Source organism: Salmo salar, chromosome ssa04, assembly GCF_905237065.1.
Source record: "Salmo salar chromosome ssa04, Ssal_v3.1, whole genome shotgun sequence".
Classification (NCBI taxonomy): Eukaryota; Metazoa; Chordata; class Actinopteri; order Salmoniformes; family Salmonidae; genus Salmo; species Salmo salar.
The window spans coordinates 77,535,504-77,553,416 of record NC_059445.1 but is presented as its reverse complement, the minus strand read 5'-3'; the positions used below and the strand labels follow the sequence as shown (position 1 = coordinate 77,553,416).

The window sequence follows — 17,913 nt, the reverse complement described above, 5'->3', positions numbered from 1 at the left end:
GTGGCTCAGTTGGTAGAGCATGGTGTTTGCAACGCCAGGGTTGTGGGTTCGATTCCCACGGGGGACCAGTACGCAAAAAAAATTAAATTGTATGAAATGTATGTATTCACTACTGTAAGTCGCTCTGGATAAGAGCGTCTGCTAAATGACTAAAATGTAAATGTAGCAGTAGAAATTGCATTTTAAACAAATAGGAGAATGGTTAAATTAGCATTATTTAGAGGACCCCCTCCCCAGTTATACTGTGTTGCATTTAGGGGGATTCATGTCTCATTCAGGGGGCCTGAGAACCCCCTGGGCCCCCCGTAATTCACACTCTGCTCCATGCCCACAATTCTTGCTTTTAGCAACACTCCACTACTCCTGCAAACATGATTATTTGATGATATGGTCTCAGTTTCCCCATTATCCTTTAGTGAATACGATCTGACACTGAATAATTCAGCTGTGGTAGCTAAAGACAGACAGCAGGTAGAGGTAGGCTGATCTCAAGCAGTCCATGGAACACTCCCCGTATCATTTCAGCTCCTTATTCAGGTAGGTACAGTATATAGGATCCTTAGGGTCTCAGGCAGATTCTCAAAGTCACATCTTCCAGCAGGAGAACCATGGAGGAGCTCCAGAGGAAACTAGACAAGCGGTATGACAGCGATCAGCTGTATGACAGCAAACCCAGAAAGGTGAGGTTCAAGCTGGCCTCGTCGGTCAGCGGCAGGGTGCTGAAGCATGTGTACGAGGATGGCCAGGAGCTGGACAGCCCAGAGGAGAAATACCCCCACAGCTTCCACAGCCACAAGATGCCCAGACACCTGGAGATGGAGCAGCTCTGTGGCTTCCAGGACATGCAGGACCAGAGTCTGTACCCCCCTACCGGACTGATGGCCCAGAGGATCAACGTCTACAGGGGGGGGGCTAACTACAGACCCTCTGCCCACAGCGATACACCGGAGGGAGTCCCCAATGTGAGTAGTTGTGGCTTGGTTGAAAAACCATGCTATGAAACTGTTGATTTGTAGCACAATACACAACCTTCACCACACCCCTATTTGCTTTCATTGCCTTTGTAATGCATGGTTAATTGTCTTAGATCAGTAATGTATTCTATCCTGGTGTGTGTCTGCTTGCCGATTAGAATCTAAGGGGCCGATTCAGACTTAGGAAATGCACTCACTTCTCCTATTCACTTCTCAGTATTTGAGATTCAGACTTACAGGCTGACTACACCGCTCGAGTCGCATGCGCAAGCGTTGCAAAATAAATGTAGAAATCTATATTATTCAATTATTGCACCCACACTGCTCGCGCGCACCAACGAGCATCTGCGTTGCTAAGGGCTAAAATAGAAGTCAGTTCTATTTCTGATGCAGATCGCGCTGCAAGCCCTGCCTCTCCCATCTCCTCATTGGTTTATAGAAGCAGGTACCCATGTGCCATCTCCTCATTGGTTATACCCACGTGGGTGACTTAAGACGAATGAGGTCAGTGGCGGTAATGCACCTAATTTATGAAAGTTGCCAATCGCAATATAAAGTCAAGAGAAGAAAAAGCCTGGAAGGAAGAGAGATGACTAGAAACGATTCAGTCGACCATTTTTATGTGTGGATTAATTGGCGGAGTAGAGGACCTTGTGCATTTCAGGTAAATAGGACAAATTAGCTAGCTAGTGCAAGCTAGCTAGCTAAATTTGCCATAAATGTTTAATGCTTTTCAGCCTGTCCCCAAATTAATATAATTGGTTCAGAGTTTGTTTTGATATTTTAACCTACGTGTCGTGATCGCGTTTGGTGTGGGGGGACAAAATACATTTATGCACGATGGGTTCCGTGTTAGCTTATTCAGTTACGTAATGCACTCTGCAGGTGTGGCTATCTTGCGAGCTCTGAATAAAATGAAACCCCACCTCTTTAAGGAATACCTGGGATAGGATAAAGTAATCCTTCTAACCCCCCCTTAAAAGATTTAGATGCACTATTGTAAAGTGGTTGTTCCACTGGATATTATAAGGTGAATGCACCAATTTGTAAGTCGCTCTGGATAAGAGCGTCTGCTAAATGACTTAAATGTAAATGTAAATCTCTGAAAACCCTCCCACTTGCTGGCCATTCAATAGGGTTTCAGTACACTTATTTATCTTAAGCCAACCATTTAAATACGGAGTACCTTTCAGTTAGAAATTTGGCGACAGACTAGAATATATCGAGAGAACGGTTTCAGAATATTAGGGATCAATAAAATAAAATACATCTAAATATATGCATATTCATCTCCATTTCAGCAACAATTTGTAGATAAATTATTAGATTATTTAGGTTTAGGAACGTGTTTATGAATCATAAAAACAGGTTTGGAGAGCCTTTACACACAAAAGAAAGAAAACGGTGGTTTGATTCATTCAGAAAATTGCCACATTCAGTTCTTTAACCCATGGTAATGTTAGAAGATGAGTGTACATAGAATTATAATAGGGAGAATAGTGTACACTAGTAGGTTATACCCTCGTCTATTGCCTGCACTAACCATGGAACTGTGGATGACACAACCAAGTATTGAGCCATGTGTCGGGTTCAAACTGTTATGGCTTGGTCTGCGCTCCGGTCCATAATGATTGAATTACCCTGCATTACTTTTTTTTATATTATCAACTGTTACTAATGATCCTCAGCAACAACCACACGCCGTGTCAACGTTTACAGAGGAAGCAAATTAAGGTTAACGAAACAATGGCTATAGCAACTGAAGGGAACAATCAGTACATTACATTTTAGTCATTTAGCAGACGCTCTTATCCAGAGCGACTTACAGTAGTGAATGAATACATTTCATACATTTTTTTTTCTGTGCTGGCCCCCCGTGGGAATCGAACCCACAACCCTGGCGTTGCAAACACCATGCTCTACCAACTGAGCTACAGGGAAGGCTATTGGCAAACTACATTGGCAAATTAATATGTGGTTATTAGGCCTAGTGATGGCTAATATTTAACATGATAGAAGTAAGAAACAGAGAAAGTCGGGGTAGCCTATAATTAAGACATTCAAGAGTGTCCATCCCTGTAAATGAAAAGGCTGTACAATTTTAATTATGCAGAATTGCAAAGCATTTCATTATATCATATGAGCTGTTGGGCTATAGCTTATCAAACTGTTAAAATGAAGGACAAAACAATGTTTTTGTTTTATGCTGTTATTTACCAACCTTAATGTGTGTACAATATTGTGGCAATACAGCAATAAAGTATCAGCTGATCAGATAACAGTCACATCTTCAGTGTTTCATTCTCTGGAGCCAGTCAGGATAAATGTCTTTACTTTAGTCTGTCCTGTGAAGTTCAGACTGAACAAAATACGAAAAGCATAAGATGTTTACTTTTATTACTATGTCATATTTCTCCAAACTACTTTTAATGAAAAGACTAAAAGACTAAGGCAAGTATCACACAGTCCAATAAAAAGTTTATGATTGTAGACTTACAAAGGCCCTCGGAGTGTTGTCAAGTTGTCCGCTGAATAGCAAATGAATACACTTAAAAAGCGACAGTAAAAAGTAAACACGCAATTAGTATTTTATCACACAGGTATTAACCACTAAAACAGACATTTTTATTCAAGTCCGTCTATCAAATCAAAACGATTGAAATGTTATTAGTCGCATGCTTCATAAACAACAGGTGTGGACTGACAGTGAAATGCTTACTTATAATGTAGAGAGAAATAATAGAAAAGTAAAACACATAATAATAAAAGTAGTAATAGATATACAATGAGTAACAATAACTAGGCTTTATACAAGTAGTACCAGTATTGGAGTGGCCATCACAAAGCCCTGACCTCAATCCCATAGAAAATTTGTGGGCAGAACTAAAAAAGCGTGTGCGAGCAAGGAGGCCTACAAGCCTGATTCAGTTACACCAGCTCTGACAGGAGGGATGGGCCAAAATTCACCCAATTTATTGTGGGAAGCTTGTAGAAGGCTACCGGAAATGTTTGACCCAAGTTAAACAATGTAAAGGCAATGCTACCAAATACTAATTGAGTGTATGTAAATTTCTCACCCACTGGGAATGTGGGAAATAAAAGCTGAAATAAATAATTCTCTCTACTATTAATCTGACTTGTTACATTCTTAAAATAAAGTGGTGATCCTAACTGACCAAAGACAGGGAATTTTTATTCGGATTAAATGTCAGGAATTGTAAAAATCTGAGTTTCAATGTGTTTGGCTAAGGTGTATGTAAACATCCGACTTCAACTGTATGTACTTTTCAAGACTTTTGGAACGTATAGACTACCTCAAGCTGGTCCCACCCTTGACTCAGAGCACAGTGAATCAGACTGATCCGAACTCACTGGTTCTGGTGCATGGGATACAGTGGCAAGAAAAAGCATGTGAACCCTTTGGAAATACCTGGATTTCTGCATAAATTGGTCATAAAATTTGATCTGATCTTCATCTAGGTCACAACAATAGACAAACACAGTCTGCTTAAACTAATAACACACAAACAATTATGCGTTTTCATGTCTTTATTGAACACACCGTGTTAAAATTCACAGTGCAGGGTGGGAAAAGTATGTGAACCCTTAATTACTGGTTGACCCTCCTTTGGCAGAAATAACCTCAACCAAACGTTTTCTGTAGTTGCGGATCAAACCTGCACAATGGTCAGGGGAATTTTGGACCATTCCTCTTTACAAAACTGTTTCAGTTCAGCAATATTCTTGGGAAGTCTGGTCTGAACTGCTGTCGAGGTCATACCACAGCATCTCAATCGGGTTGAGGTCAGGACTGGTCCACTCCAGAAGGCGTATTTTCTTCTTTTGATGCCATTCTGTTGTTAATTTACTTCTGTGTTTTGGGTTGTTCTCCTGTTGCATCACCTAACTTCTGCTGAGGTTCAATTGGCAGACAGATAGCCTAACATTCTCCTGCAAAATGTCTTGATAAACTTGGGAATTCATTTTTCCGTCGATGATAGCAAGCTGTCCAGGCCTTGAGGCAGCCCCAAACCATGATGCTCCCTCCACCATACTTTACAGTTAGGATGAGGTTTTAATGTTGGTGTGCTGGGCCTTTTTTTCTCCACACATAGTGTTCCTTCAAAACAACTGAACGGTAGTCCACAGAATATATTTGGAACATCCAGGTGCACTTTTGCAAACTTCAGATGTGCAGCAATGTTTTTTTGGACAGCAGTGGCTTCTTCCGTGTTGTCTTCCCATGAACACCATTCTTGTTAAGTGTTTTACGTATCGTAGAATCGTCAACAGAGATGTTAGCATGTTCCAGAGATTTCTGCAAGTCTTTAGCTGACACTCTTAACCTCATTGAGCATTCAGCACTGTGCTCTTGCAGTCATCTTTGCAGGATGGCCACTCCTAGGGATAGTAGCAACAGTGCTGAACTTTCTCCATTTATAGACAATTTGTCTTACCGTGGACTTCAAGGCTTTTAGAGATAATTTTGTAACAACAATTCTTAATCTTAGGTCTTCTGAGATGTCTTTTGTTCAAGGTATGATATAGTTCGCATCAGGCAATGCTTCTTGTGAATAGCAAACTCAAATTTTTTGTGAATGTTTTTTATAGGGCAAGACAGCTCTAAACAACATCTCCAATCTCGTCCCATTGATTGGACTCCAGGTTAGCTGACTCCTGACTCCGACTAGCTTTTGGAGAAGTCATTAGCCTAGGGGTTCACATACTTTTTCCAACCTACACTGTGAATGTTTAAATGATGTATTCAATATAGACAAGAAAACAACAATCATTTGTCTGTTATTAGTTTAAGCACACTATGTTTGTCTATTGTTGTGACTTAGATGAATTACAGATCAAATTGTATGACCAATTTATGCAGAAATCCAGGTAATTCCAAAGGGTTCACATACTTTTTCTTGCCACTGTACCTCCTGGGGGACTCGGACAGTCAATGGTCCTAAACTCATTTCGAGAGGTAAATTGAAGAGATACATTTTCATAAGCTCAGCATAACTACGATTTATTGCTTTCTCGAATGGCAACCAAAGCTTAACATACCTTGTCTATTGAGCTTCAACGAAGTGTAGGGCGTCAGTTCTTCCGGTGGTCGACCGACCAACTGCTCCAATTGCTCGTTGGCTTCCACCGAGGTTAACCCTAAGACGACAAAGATAAAAATATCAGTGTTATGGAAACTCAAACTAGCTTCATGTTATTTTGTTATCAAATGCAAATAGTTAGTCTGAAATGTTTTCTATTTACTTTAACAGATGATGACCCCAGCTAGAATGAAAGAGCAGCGAGGTTTCCTAGGTCTCGCCTTCCTTTCGTCCTTTCGTCCTTCTTCCAAACCAAGTAATTCGCCTGGATGTAGTAGCACTTGGTCCCCTTTTTGATTCTGCTCAGGTAGCTCTCCTTCTGTTTCTCATGTGCTTTGTACATGTTTAGTCTCACCTTGATTGATAACAGGAATAAATGCAATTATATTTCATATTACAAATACATTACTTACATATTTCTTGCAGGGCCAGAAAATAAATTAACAGCGGACAATCATTTTTACCTGGTCAAAAACCTCCACATCCTTTTCAATCCGTGTCCGAAGGTGGTCATCGAAGGCGTTCTGATCTGGTTTGACAACTTCCACCACATCAGGTGTGGTTTCAGTGATCTGAAAGTACGTTTTACAAAAATAGCAATAGACAAACAACAACACTAAGTCTCATGACAAATTTGAAAGACTACAGTAAATACAATAACTGTATATACAATTGCATTGTTTACTTCAGTCAACAGCTGCGGCTTGTGTCCGAACTCGTTGGCGGGCTGGATGCTGTTGTTCTGTGCAAAGAGAATTAGCTTCAGGTTGTTCTCCCACCCTTCCTGGTACCAATCAAGGGACTTGCCCATGGCAGTCTTGAGGGTCTGGTTGGTCCATTCACCAAACCTGGAGGAAAGGGTAGGAAAGGGATATCTATTGACAATGTAAGATATTGAAATATGTCAGATTATGTACCATGGAAAATCAAAAAACTAATTGTAAATAATAAATAAAACAAACCATTGTTGACAGAATATTACCTATAACATGTGTACCTTGTTCCAGCGTTCATGACCTCGGTCACTCAAGGTGACCTCAGGAGAACCATGGGTGTTGAAGATGTCTATCATTGCCTTGGAGGTGGCCTCGTCAGTCTCGTACTTGATAGGTATCATACAAAACAACAAAACAAATATCTATTTTTGGTTCCATGCACCCTTTTTAATGGATTACAGAAGGGAATTTAGAGTTAAGCACATACTCTTCCTTTACTGACCTTAATGGGTATTGCCTTCACCCACTTGGTAAAGCGATCGGTCACCGTCAGACACTAGCTGTTGCCATTCCTGGATTTCGTGAAGGGTCCGATGAGGTCCACCCATAACATTTGAAGTGTTAGAGAGAAGATTACTTTATTCTTACCCGTATCTGTGTCATACAGAATGCAGTTTTTCATATTTGAAAGCATACTGACACACACACACATGCTATAATATTGAACTCTGCTGTGGTCAAGTAAAGCAACCATTACAAAACAACATATCAGGGCAAAATTTGAATTGGGACACTTACCAATCATATGCCATGGTGAAACAACTTTGATGGGCTTCAACTCCGGCGCCACAGTCTTCACCCTCTCAAACTTCTGGCAGGCTAGACAGGGTACTGACCTTAAGCAAAAAGTGTAAAATTGAAACATTGTGTACTCTCTGATATGACATTCATTGAAATCATAATAAATTCATATATAATAGAATGTGATTGATAAACAAAAGGTTATTTCATTTGCCCAACTGTCCACCTCCTTGACAATTCCCCGTCAGAAGAATTTGGCAAACATGCGCTTCACGGGCCTCCTGGGTGGCGCAGTGGTCTAAGGCACTGCATCGCTGTGCTAGCTGTGCCACCAGAGATTCTGGGTTCGAGCCCAGGCTCTGTCACAACCGGGAGGCCCAATGGGGTGGCGCACAATTGGCCCAGCGTCGTCCGAGTTTGGTCGGCAGGGATATCCTTGTCTCATCGCGCACTAGCGACTCCTGTGGCGGGCCGGGCGCAGTGCACGCTGACCAGGTCGCTAGGTGTACGGTGTTTCCTCCGACACATTGGTGCGGCTGGCTTCCGGGTTGGATGTGCATTGTGTCAAGAAGCAGTGCGGCTTGGTTGGGTTGTGTTTCGGAGGACGCATGGCTCTCGACCTTCGCCTCTCCCGAGTCCGTACGGGAGTTGCAGCAATGAGACAAGACAGTAACTACTACCAATTGGATACCACGAAATTGGGGAGAAAAAGGGGGTACAGTTTTTTATTATTTTTTATAAAAGAATCATGCGCTTCACTCCGAAATGGCCAGCATGCATCTCAGTCAGCACGGCCTTCCCCCGTAGGTACATATGATTGCCTAACAAGTTGGAAGAGAAGAGTTGTTGAAATACTCAAGTCTAAGTACATTTCCACTGCTGTCTTTCTCTCTCTGTATCTCTCTCTTTGACTTACACTCTTTTCCCACCTCTCTCTCCCTCTCTCACTTTCATCCTTTCTTTCTTACTTTCTCCCCCCCTCTCTTTCTCTGTCTAGCAAAGACACCTAGTTAAGGGCATTTGGAATTACCAAAATTGCTTACACCTATCCATTTGATTGATCAGATTTAATTTATAGCTAGACACCTCAATATGACAGATGTATAACTATAAGTGGAGTCTGCTAACTCATTAAATCCCATTGTGATGCGGGGGGGAGTATTTGGCATGACAGGCCCCCATTATTAACCAGATAAGGATAATTTTGTGCAAAAATAACTAGTTTAGACAGGCCCACTAGGCAAACAATTTACCAGCCTATCTGTCATTTGCCCGAAATGCCAGATGGCCAGTCCGCCCCTGAGTACGAGGTAATTGAGGTAGATATGTACATATAACTAGGAATACAGTGACAGATGGAAAACAGTAGCAGCAGCCAATGTGATGAGGCCAAAAAGTTTGTGCAAAAAAGGGTCAATGCTTCTTGCCGTGCGGTAGCAGAGAGAAATCAAATCAAATCAAATTGTATCGGTCACATACACATGTTTAGCAGATGTTATGGCGGGTGTAGCGAAATGCTTGTGTTTCTAGCTCCTACAGTGCAGTAATATCTAACAAGTAATATCTAACAATTTCACAACAATACACACAGATCTAAAGTAAAGGAATATTATTGAGAATATATAAATATTTGGACAAGCAACGTCAGAGCGGCATAGACTTAAATACAGTAGAATAGAATAGAGTACAGTATATACATATGAGATGAGTAATGCAAAATATGTAACATTATTAAAGTGACTAGTGCGCCATTATTAAACTGGCCAGTAATTTCAACTCTATGTATATAGGGCAGCAGCCTCTAAGGTGCTAGTAGTGGCTATTTAATAGTCTGATGGCCTTGAGATAGAAGCTGTTTTTCAGTCTCTCGGTCCCAGCATTGATGACCCTGTACTGACCTCACCTTCTGGATGATAGCTGGGTGAACAGGCAGTGGCTCGGGTGGTTGTTCTGCTTGATGATCTCTTTGGCCTTCCTGTGACATCAGGTGCTGTAAGTGTCCTGGACGGCAGGTAGTTTGCCCCCAGTGATGCATTGGGCAGACCGCACAACCCTCTAGGCGTTGATACAGCCCGACAGGATGCTCTCAATTGTGCATCTGTAAAAGTTTGTGAGGGTTTTAGGTGCCAAGCCAAAATGTATTCAGCTTCCGGAGGTTGAAGAGGCGCTATTGCGCCTTCTTCACCACACTGTCTGTGTGGGTGGACCATTTCAGTTTGTCACGTACGCTGAGGAACTTGAAGCTTTCTAACCTTCTCCACTGCGGCCCGTAAATGTGGATAGGGGGGTGCTCCCTCTGCTGTTTCCTGAAGTCCACGATCAGCTCCTTTGTTTTGTTGACGTTGAGTGAGCGGTTATTTTCCTGGCACCACACTCCCAGGGCCCTCAGGCTGCCTCGTCATTGTTGGTAATCAGGCCTACTACTGTTGCGTTGTCTGCAAACTTGATGATTGAGTTGGAGGCGTGTGTGGCCTCTCAGTCGTGGGTGAACAGGGAGTACAGGAGGGGGTTGAGCACGCACCCTTGTGGGACCCCTGTGTTGAGGATCAGCGAAGTGGAGGTGTTGTTTCCTACCTTCACCACCTGGGGGCGGCCCGTCAGGAAGTCCAGGACCCAGTTGCACAGGGCGGGGCTCAGACCCAGGGCCCCGAGCTTAATGATGAGCTTGGAGGGTACTATGGTGTTGAATGCTGAGCTATAGTCAATGAACAGCATTCTTACATAGGTATTCCTCTTGTCCAGATGGGATAGGGCAGTCTCTCAAAGCACTTCATGATGACAGAAGTGAGTGCTACAGGGCGATAGTCATTTAGTTCAGTTACTTTTGCTTTCTTGGGTACAGGAACAATGGTGAACATCTTGAAGCTTGTGGGGACAGCAGACTGGGATAGAGAGGGATTGAATATGTCCATAAACACTCCAGCCAGCTGGTCCGCGCATGCTCTGAGGACACGGCTAGGGATGCTGTCTGGGTCGGCAGCCTTGCGAGGGTTAACGCGCTTAAATGTCTTACTCACGTTGGCCACGGAGAAGGAGAACTCACAGTCCTTGGTAGCTTGCAGCGTCGGTGGCACTGTGTTATGCTCAAAGTGGGCGAAAAAGGTGTTTAGCTTATCCGGAAGCAAGACGTCAGTGTCCGCAACGTGGCTGGTTTTCCATTTGTAGTCCGTGATTGTCTGTAGACCCTGCCACATACATCTCGTGTCTGAGCTGTTGAATTGCGACTCAACTTTGTCTCTGTACTGACCTTTTGCCTGTTTGATTGCCTTACGGAGGGAATAACTACAGTGTTTGTATTCGGCCATATTCCCAGTTACCTTTCCATGGTTAAATGCGATGGTTTACGCTTTCAGTTTTGTGCAAATGCTGCCTTCTATCCACGGTTTCTGGTTTGGGTATGTTTTAATAGTCACAGTGGGTACAACATCTAATATACATTTTCTGATAAACGCAGTCACCATATCTGTGTATTCGTCAATATTATTCTCAGAGGCTAGCCAGAACATATCCCAGTCCACGTGATCAAAACAATCTTGAAGCATGGATTCCGGTTGGTCAGACCAGCGTTGAATAGTCCGTAGCACAGTACTTCCTGTTTGAGTTCCTGACTATAGGAAGGGGAGAGCAAAATGGAGTCGTGATCAGATTTGCCAAAGGGAGGGGGACGGGGGAGGGCGTTGTAGACATTTTGAAAAGTTGAGTAGCAGTGGTCCAATGTTTTCTCAGAGCGAGTGCTACAGTCAATGTGTTGGTAGAACTTCGGTAATGTTTTCCTCAGATTAGGTTTGTTAAAATCCCTGACTACAATAAATGCGGCCTCCAGATATGTGGTTTCCAGTTTGCATAGAGTCCAGTGTAGTTCTTTGAGGGCCGTCGTGGTATTGGCTTGAGAGGAAATATACACGGCTGTGACTATAACCGAAGAGAATTCTCTTGGGAGGTAATACGGTCAGCATTTGATTTTGAGGTATTCTAAGTCGGCTGAACAAAAGGACTTGAGTTTCTGTATGTTATCACAATCACACCATGTTCAGTTAATAATGAAACATACACCCCCGCCCTTCTTCTTCCGGGGAGATCTTTATTCCTGTCTGTGCAATGAACTGAGAACCCAACTGTCTGTACGGACACAAACAGTATATCCCGAGTGAGCCATGTTTCCATGAAACAGAGTATGTTACAATCCCTGATGTCTCTCTGGAAGGAGATCCTTGCCCTGAGCTCATCAACTTTATTATCCAGAGACTGAACATTAGCGAGTAATATACTCGGAAGCGGTGGGTGGTGTGCGCGCCTCCTGAGTCGGACTAAGAGTCCACTCCAAATACCTCTTCTCCGCTGGCTGTATTTTGGATCAGTCTCTGGAATCAGCTAAATTGCCCTGGGGAGTACGAACAAAGGATTCAATTCGGGAAAGTCGAATTCCTGGTCGTAATGCCTTTTAATACCGGTGAGTTACCGCCGATCTGGTATCCCAAAGTTATTTCCAGTTGTATGTAATAACACAAAGAAATGTATGGGCTGATAATGTCAGTCAGACATATCAGTGTGGATGACGGATCACCACCTCAAGCTGAACCTCGGCAAGACGGAGCTGCTCTTCCTCCCGGGGAAGGACTGCCCGTTCCATGATCTCGCCATCACGGTTGACAACTCCCTTGTGTCCTCCTCCCAGAGTGCTAAGAACCTTGGCGTGATCCTGGACAACACCCTGTCGTTCTCCACTAACATCAAGGCGGTGACCCGATCCTGTAGGTTCATGCTCTACAACATTCGCAGAGTACGACCCTGCCTCACACAGGAAGCGGCGCAGGTCCTAATCCAGGCACTTGTCATCTCCCGTCTGGATTACTGCAACTCGCTGTTGGCTGGGCTCCCTGCCTGTGCCATTAAACCCCTACAACTCATCCAGAACGCTGCAGCCCGTCTGGTGTTCAACCTTCCCAAGTTCTCTCACGTCACCCCGCTCCTCCGCTCTCTCCACTGGCTTCCAGTTGAAGCTCGCATCCGCTACAAGACCATGGTGATTGCCTACGGAGCTGTGAAGGGAACGGCACCTCCATACCTTCAGGCTCTGATCAGGCCCTACACCCAAACAAGGGCACTGCGTTCATCCACCTCTGGCCTGCTGGCCCCCCTAGCTCTGAGGAAGCACAGTTCCCGCTCAGCCCAGTCAAAACTGTTCGCTGCTCTGGCACCCCAATGGTGGAACAAGCTCCCTCACGACGCCAGGATAGCGGAGTCAATCACCACCTTCCGGAGACACCTGAAACCCCACCTCTTTAAGGAATACCTAGGATAGGATAAAGTAATCCTTCTAACCCCGCCCCCCCCCTTAAATGATTTAGATGCACTATTGTAAAGTGGTTGTTCCACTGGATATCATAAGGTGAATGCACCAATTTGTAAGTCGCTCTGGATAAGAGCGTCTGCTAAATGACTTAAATGTTAATGTAAATGTAATAATGTCAGAAATAATACATAAAATAACAAAATACTGCAAAGTTGCTTAGGAGCTAGAAGCACGGCTGCCCTATCTGTCGACGCCGTATTTTAATTCAATGACTTAGAAGGCTGGAGTCTTTGACATTTTTTTGGCCTTCCTCTGACACCGCCTGGTTTTAAGGTCCTGGATGGCAGGGAGCTCGACTCCAGTGATGTACTGCGCCATATGCACTACCCTCTGTAGCGCCGTGCAGTCGAATGCCAAGCAGTTGCTATACCAAGCAGTGATGCAGCAAGTCAAGATGCTCTCAATGGTGCAGCTCTAAAACTTTTGGAGGATCTGAGGGCCTATGCCAAATATTTTCAGCCTCCTGAGTGGGAAGAGGTATTGTTGTGCCCTCTTCACAACTGTGTTGGTGTGTTTGGACCATGATTGATCAGTGATGTGGACACCAAGGAACTTGAAGATCTCAACCTGCTCCACTACAGCCCCGTCGATGAGAATGGTGGCGTGCTTAGTCCTCCTTTTCCTGTAGTCCACAATCAGCACCTTTGTCTTGCTGACATTGAGGGAGAGGTTGTTGCCCTGGCACCACACAGCCAGGTCTCTGGCCTCCTGACTATAGGCTGTCTCATCGTCGTCAGTGATCAGTCCTACCACCATTGTGTCGTCGACAAACTTAATGATGGTGTTGGAGTCGTGCGCGGCCACACAATCGTGGGTGAACAGGGAGTACTTGAGGGGACTAGGCACGCACGTCTAAGGGGCCCCGTGTTGACGGTCAGCGTGGCAGATCTGTTGTTGTCTACCCTTACCACCTGGGGGTGTCCCGTCAGGAAGTCCAGGATCCGCAGAGGGAGGTGTTCAGTCCCAGGGTCCTTAACTTAGTGATGAACTTGGAGGGCACTATTGTGTTGAATGCTGAGTTGTAGTCAATGACCAGCATTCTCATGTAGCTGTTCCTTTTGTCCAAGTGGGAAATGGTAGTGTGGAGTGCAATAGAGATTGCATCATCTGTCGGTATGTTGGGGCAGTATGCAAATGGGAGTGGGTCCAGGGTGTCTGGGATGATGGTGTTGATGTGAGCCATGACCAGCCTTTCAAAACATTTCATGGCTACAGATGTGAGTGCTACGGGGCAGTAGTCATTTAGGCAGATTACCTTGGAGTTCTTCGGCACAGGGTCTATGGTGGTCTGCTTGAAACATGTAGGTATTACAGACTGGGTCAGAGAGAGGTTGAAAATATTAGTGAAAGCTCTTGCCAGCTGGTCAGTGGGTGCTCTAAGTACTCATCCTGGTAATCCATTTGGCCCTACGGCCTTGTGAATGTTAACTTGTTTAAAGGTCTTGCTCACATTGGCTACGGAGAGCGTGATCACACAGTCTTACGCATGGTTCAGTGTTGCTTGCCATGACGTGAGCATAGAAGGCATTTAGTCTAGTGTGCTCATGTAATTGGGCATCTTGTTTGAAGCTCTGCTACATTCAATGAGCATCAGAGCCTGTGTGGTATGATTCGATTTTAGTCCTGTATTGACGCTCTGTTTGTTTGATGGTTCATCAGAGAGCGTAGCGGGACTTCTTATAGGCGTTCAGGTTAGTGTCCCACTCTTTGAAAGCGGCAGCTCTAGCCTTTAGCTCAGTGTGGATGTTGCCTTTCATCCATGGCTTCTGGTTGGGATAAGTACGTACGGTCACTGTTGGGACGTCGTTGTCGATGAACTTATTAATGAAGCCAGTGACTGATGTGGTAAACTCCTCAATGCCGTCGGATGAGTCTCGGAACATATTCCAGTCTGTGCTAGTGAAACAGTCCTGTTGCTTAGCATCCACTTCATCGGACCACTTCCGTATTGGGCATGTCACTGGTACTTCTTGTATGAGTTTTAGCTTGTTAGCAGGAATCTGGAGGATAGAATTATTGTCAGATTTGCCAAATGGAGGATGAGAGAGAGCGTTGTATGCGTTTGTATGTATGGAGTGAAGGTGATCTAGAGTTTTTCCACCCCTGAAATTGCACAGGTGATATGCTGGTAGAAATGAGGTGAAATGGATTTCAGATTTCCTGCATTAAAATCGCCGGCCATTAGGAGCGACGCCTCTGTTGTTAACAAAGAGACACACATCAACTACTTTGTACTAAGTAATGCACATCAAAGACCATGACCATGCTTTTTGTTTGCCCTCTAGTCTTCAGTTTTGGACTTCGGAAAGATAATAATCTACACCAGCAATCTGCGGATCATCCGGGCCCCTCGGAGGGAAGAAGGGACGGGGCGACATCCTCAGACCCCGGGGGGAGTGGACGAGTACTCACAGGGGCGTAACAGAGGGGGCAAGAGGAGGCCCAAAGCACTCTGTGCTCACGGGGAGGAGCAGAGCACACATCCACAGGACGGGGTAAAAATGCCTGACCAGAACACCTTGCACCGTGTTAATGTGCTTCAGCAATGCTATCCCCTTCTCTGTCTCTCTCTAACCACATGGTCTCCCATCTCTGCCTACTGACTGCACAGATAGTGATGACTACTCAGTTTCTCTGCTGCCATTTATGAGCCGGGATACTCTCAGTAATTCCCCATGGTCGCTTCTTCAACTGATTGCCAGTTGCACTCTCTCCTTCTTTCTCCCCCTGTCGCTCTCCCTCTCTCTCCCTCCCTCACCCCCTCTCTCCCCCCTCTCGCTCTCAGTCTCTCTCGCTCTCCCCCTCCCTCCCTCTCTCCCCCTCGCTCCCTCGCTCCCCCCCTCTCGCTCCCCCCTCTCGCTCTCCCCCTCGCTCCCCCCCTCTCGCTCTCCCCCTCCCTCCCTCTCTCCCCCCCGCTCCCCCCTCTCACTCTCCCCCTCGCTCCCCCCATTCTCTCTCTCCCTCACTCTTTCTCCTCTCTCTCTCTTTGACTTTCCATTCCTAACTCATCTCTCTTTCTCTCACTGGGTTTCTCATTTCCTCTGCCTCCCCATATTTTCTAATATTTCATTTTCTCTCTCTCTCTTTGTTGCCTTTTTAACATTCTCTGTTTGGACCCAGGTCATCTTTTTTTACTTGTACTTTTCTACCATTTTGTTGGATTCATTAGTAATGATATGTCATTTGAGTTGACATTGGTGGCAGTGTTTCTCTGGGTTGTTAGTGACACTGTGTGTATGTGTGTGTGCCTCCAGCAGGATGCAGTGTCTGGCTGCCAGCATTGTGGAGGTTCGGGCTGTGCCCCATGCTCTCTATGCCATGGCAGCAAGCTGTCCATGCTGGCCAACCGCTTCAATGAGTCTATCAGTGTGCTGCGATGCCAGGCCTGCTACCCTGATGGACTGGAGAGGTGCCAGTCCTGTTCCAAATAACACCAACCACTGGCTGTGTGTGTGCCCATTGTCTCTACTGATGTAATAGCACTGTAATATAAAATGGTTATGATGGTTATGGGAGCACTGCATATGTTTTGTAAGGAATCAGAATCCAATTGTTGGAAGGGAAGGAGGCTACCATACGTGCAGCTGGCGGAACCATAGAGAACAAAGACACATGATAAGACAACAAAATCACCCTATTGGTGGTAGGTTGTGCATCTGAGTCTCTGCAAAGATAACATGAACTTCCAACTGGTTTCATGATGACTTATCATTTTAATTAAAATAATGTCAAACCATTGCATTTTAACCACAAGGGAAGCTGTCCTATCATCCGCTTTTATCTCCCATGTTAGGCCTATATATAAGGCTAATTGATGCTTTCATTTGGAGAGAGGGGAAGACTTTTCAATAAATTATGGAGAGGCTTTTGGGCAGCTCTGGAGGTAGAAAGAAATGAATTAGTGTTTTATCTTCCTAATGCTGAGGTAATTGCTTCCAGAGTTGTCTTGGTGAGAATGAATAAAATGTACACATGCCTTATTTTCATTGGTTCTTCTTATTAGTCAATGAAGGAATCTACTTATACTCATAGAAACAGAATTAATAGAATGGGTGTCCATTCAAATTGCCAGGGTTAGAGGTTCCAAGCCCGTTCTATTCATTCTATTTCTATGCTTATACCCCCAAATATCTGTTTTTACTAGTAGAAAATGGAGATACATGATGAGTGATTCAGCAAATATCCCTGAGATAAGTTAGCAGATATACAGTTGTTGCTGTGGCTTTCTTTTTGGCTTTATCTCAGCTGAACACACACTTAACCATAGTCACAAAAATGCTTTCTTTCCTATCTTTTTCCAAAGAGCTGGTCTCGTTCGTTCTCTCTCATCTCCTGTGTGGGGTGGGGGATAGTACTGCATCAAAGCTTTGAGTTGCTGCTCTTACATGGATCCATCCTGCGGCATGGAGCGCTAGCTTCAATAATCCTGCGAGGTTCAACCCTCAGCCTTTCATATCAGAACAGGAATACTGGCAGCTGGAAATCTCTCATCAGATGGTAGATCGCTTGGGTTCATGTGCTGTGTGCATTCGTGAACTGTGCTGCTCATTTCACATTCCAAGTTATTCCAGTTCATTTGAACGTTCATGAATAATTTCCAGTCATTATATGGAGTTTTTTCTCTCCAAATGTAGTCTGTTTATAACCCAACATCGGAAGATGTCATTATGCTCTATTTGTGAGGGTTTCCTTCTGTTCTCAATTGGCTAAACTATGTGTATGCAACACCTTCCTTATTCACACATAGAAAAGTGTGAAGTGGGTAAATATTCACAAGTTTACAGCCTTCCTTATCGCTGGTGATAATCAGATAGCTCATGCACGTGTGAAGCAAAGTTTCAAATGACCCATGTAAAGATGGCATGTTATTAAAAAGACTTCAGAATGTACTGAACATTTAAATATGGTTGTGTTTGTGCTGGAATGTGGCCAAAGAGACTCCGCTCAGACTAGTTTCTTGGAGAAAA

At 44.3% G+C, this 17,913-nt stretch overlaps 1 protein-coding gene across 1 annotated transcript; it reads left to right on the top strand.

The window, feature by feature from the left end:
• Window positions 1–561: 561 nt before the first annotated feature.
• On the top strand, window positions 562–17,199 carry grxcr2 (glutaredoxin and cysteine rich domain containing 2). Its single transcript, XM_014198063.2, has 3 exons — window positions 562–962; window positions 15,232–15,441; window positions 16,201–17,199. Exons 1-3 carry the CDS (start codon window positions 609–611, stop codon window positions 16,375–16,377), a joined length of 741 nt encoding a protein of 246 aa, XP_014053538.1. The 5' UTR covers window positions 562–608; the 3' UTR covers window positions 16,378–17,199.
• The last annotated feature ends 714 nt before the right edge of the window (window positions 17,200–17,913 follow it).

Coding starts and splice junctions, on each gene's coding strand:
- grxcr2 (XM_014198063.2), top strand. CDS start 609: ATGGAGGAGCTCCAGAGGAAACTAGACAAGCGGTATGACAGCGATCAG. Junction 963..15,231: donor CACCGGAGGGAGTCCCCAAT/GTGAGTAGTTGT, acceptor TTTGCCCTCTAG/TCTTCAGTTTTGGACTTCGG. Junction 15,442..16,200: donor GCACACATCCACAGGACGGG/GTAAAAATGCCT, acceptor GTGTGCCTCCAG/CAGGATGCAGTGTCTGGCTG.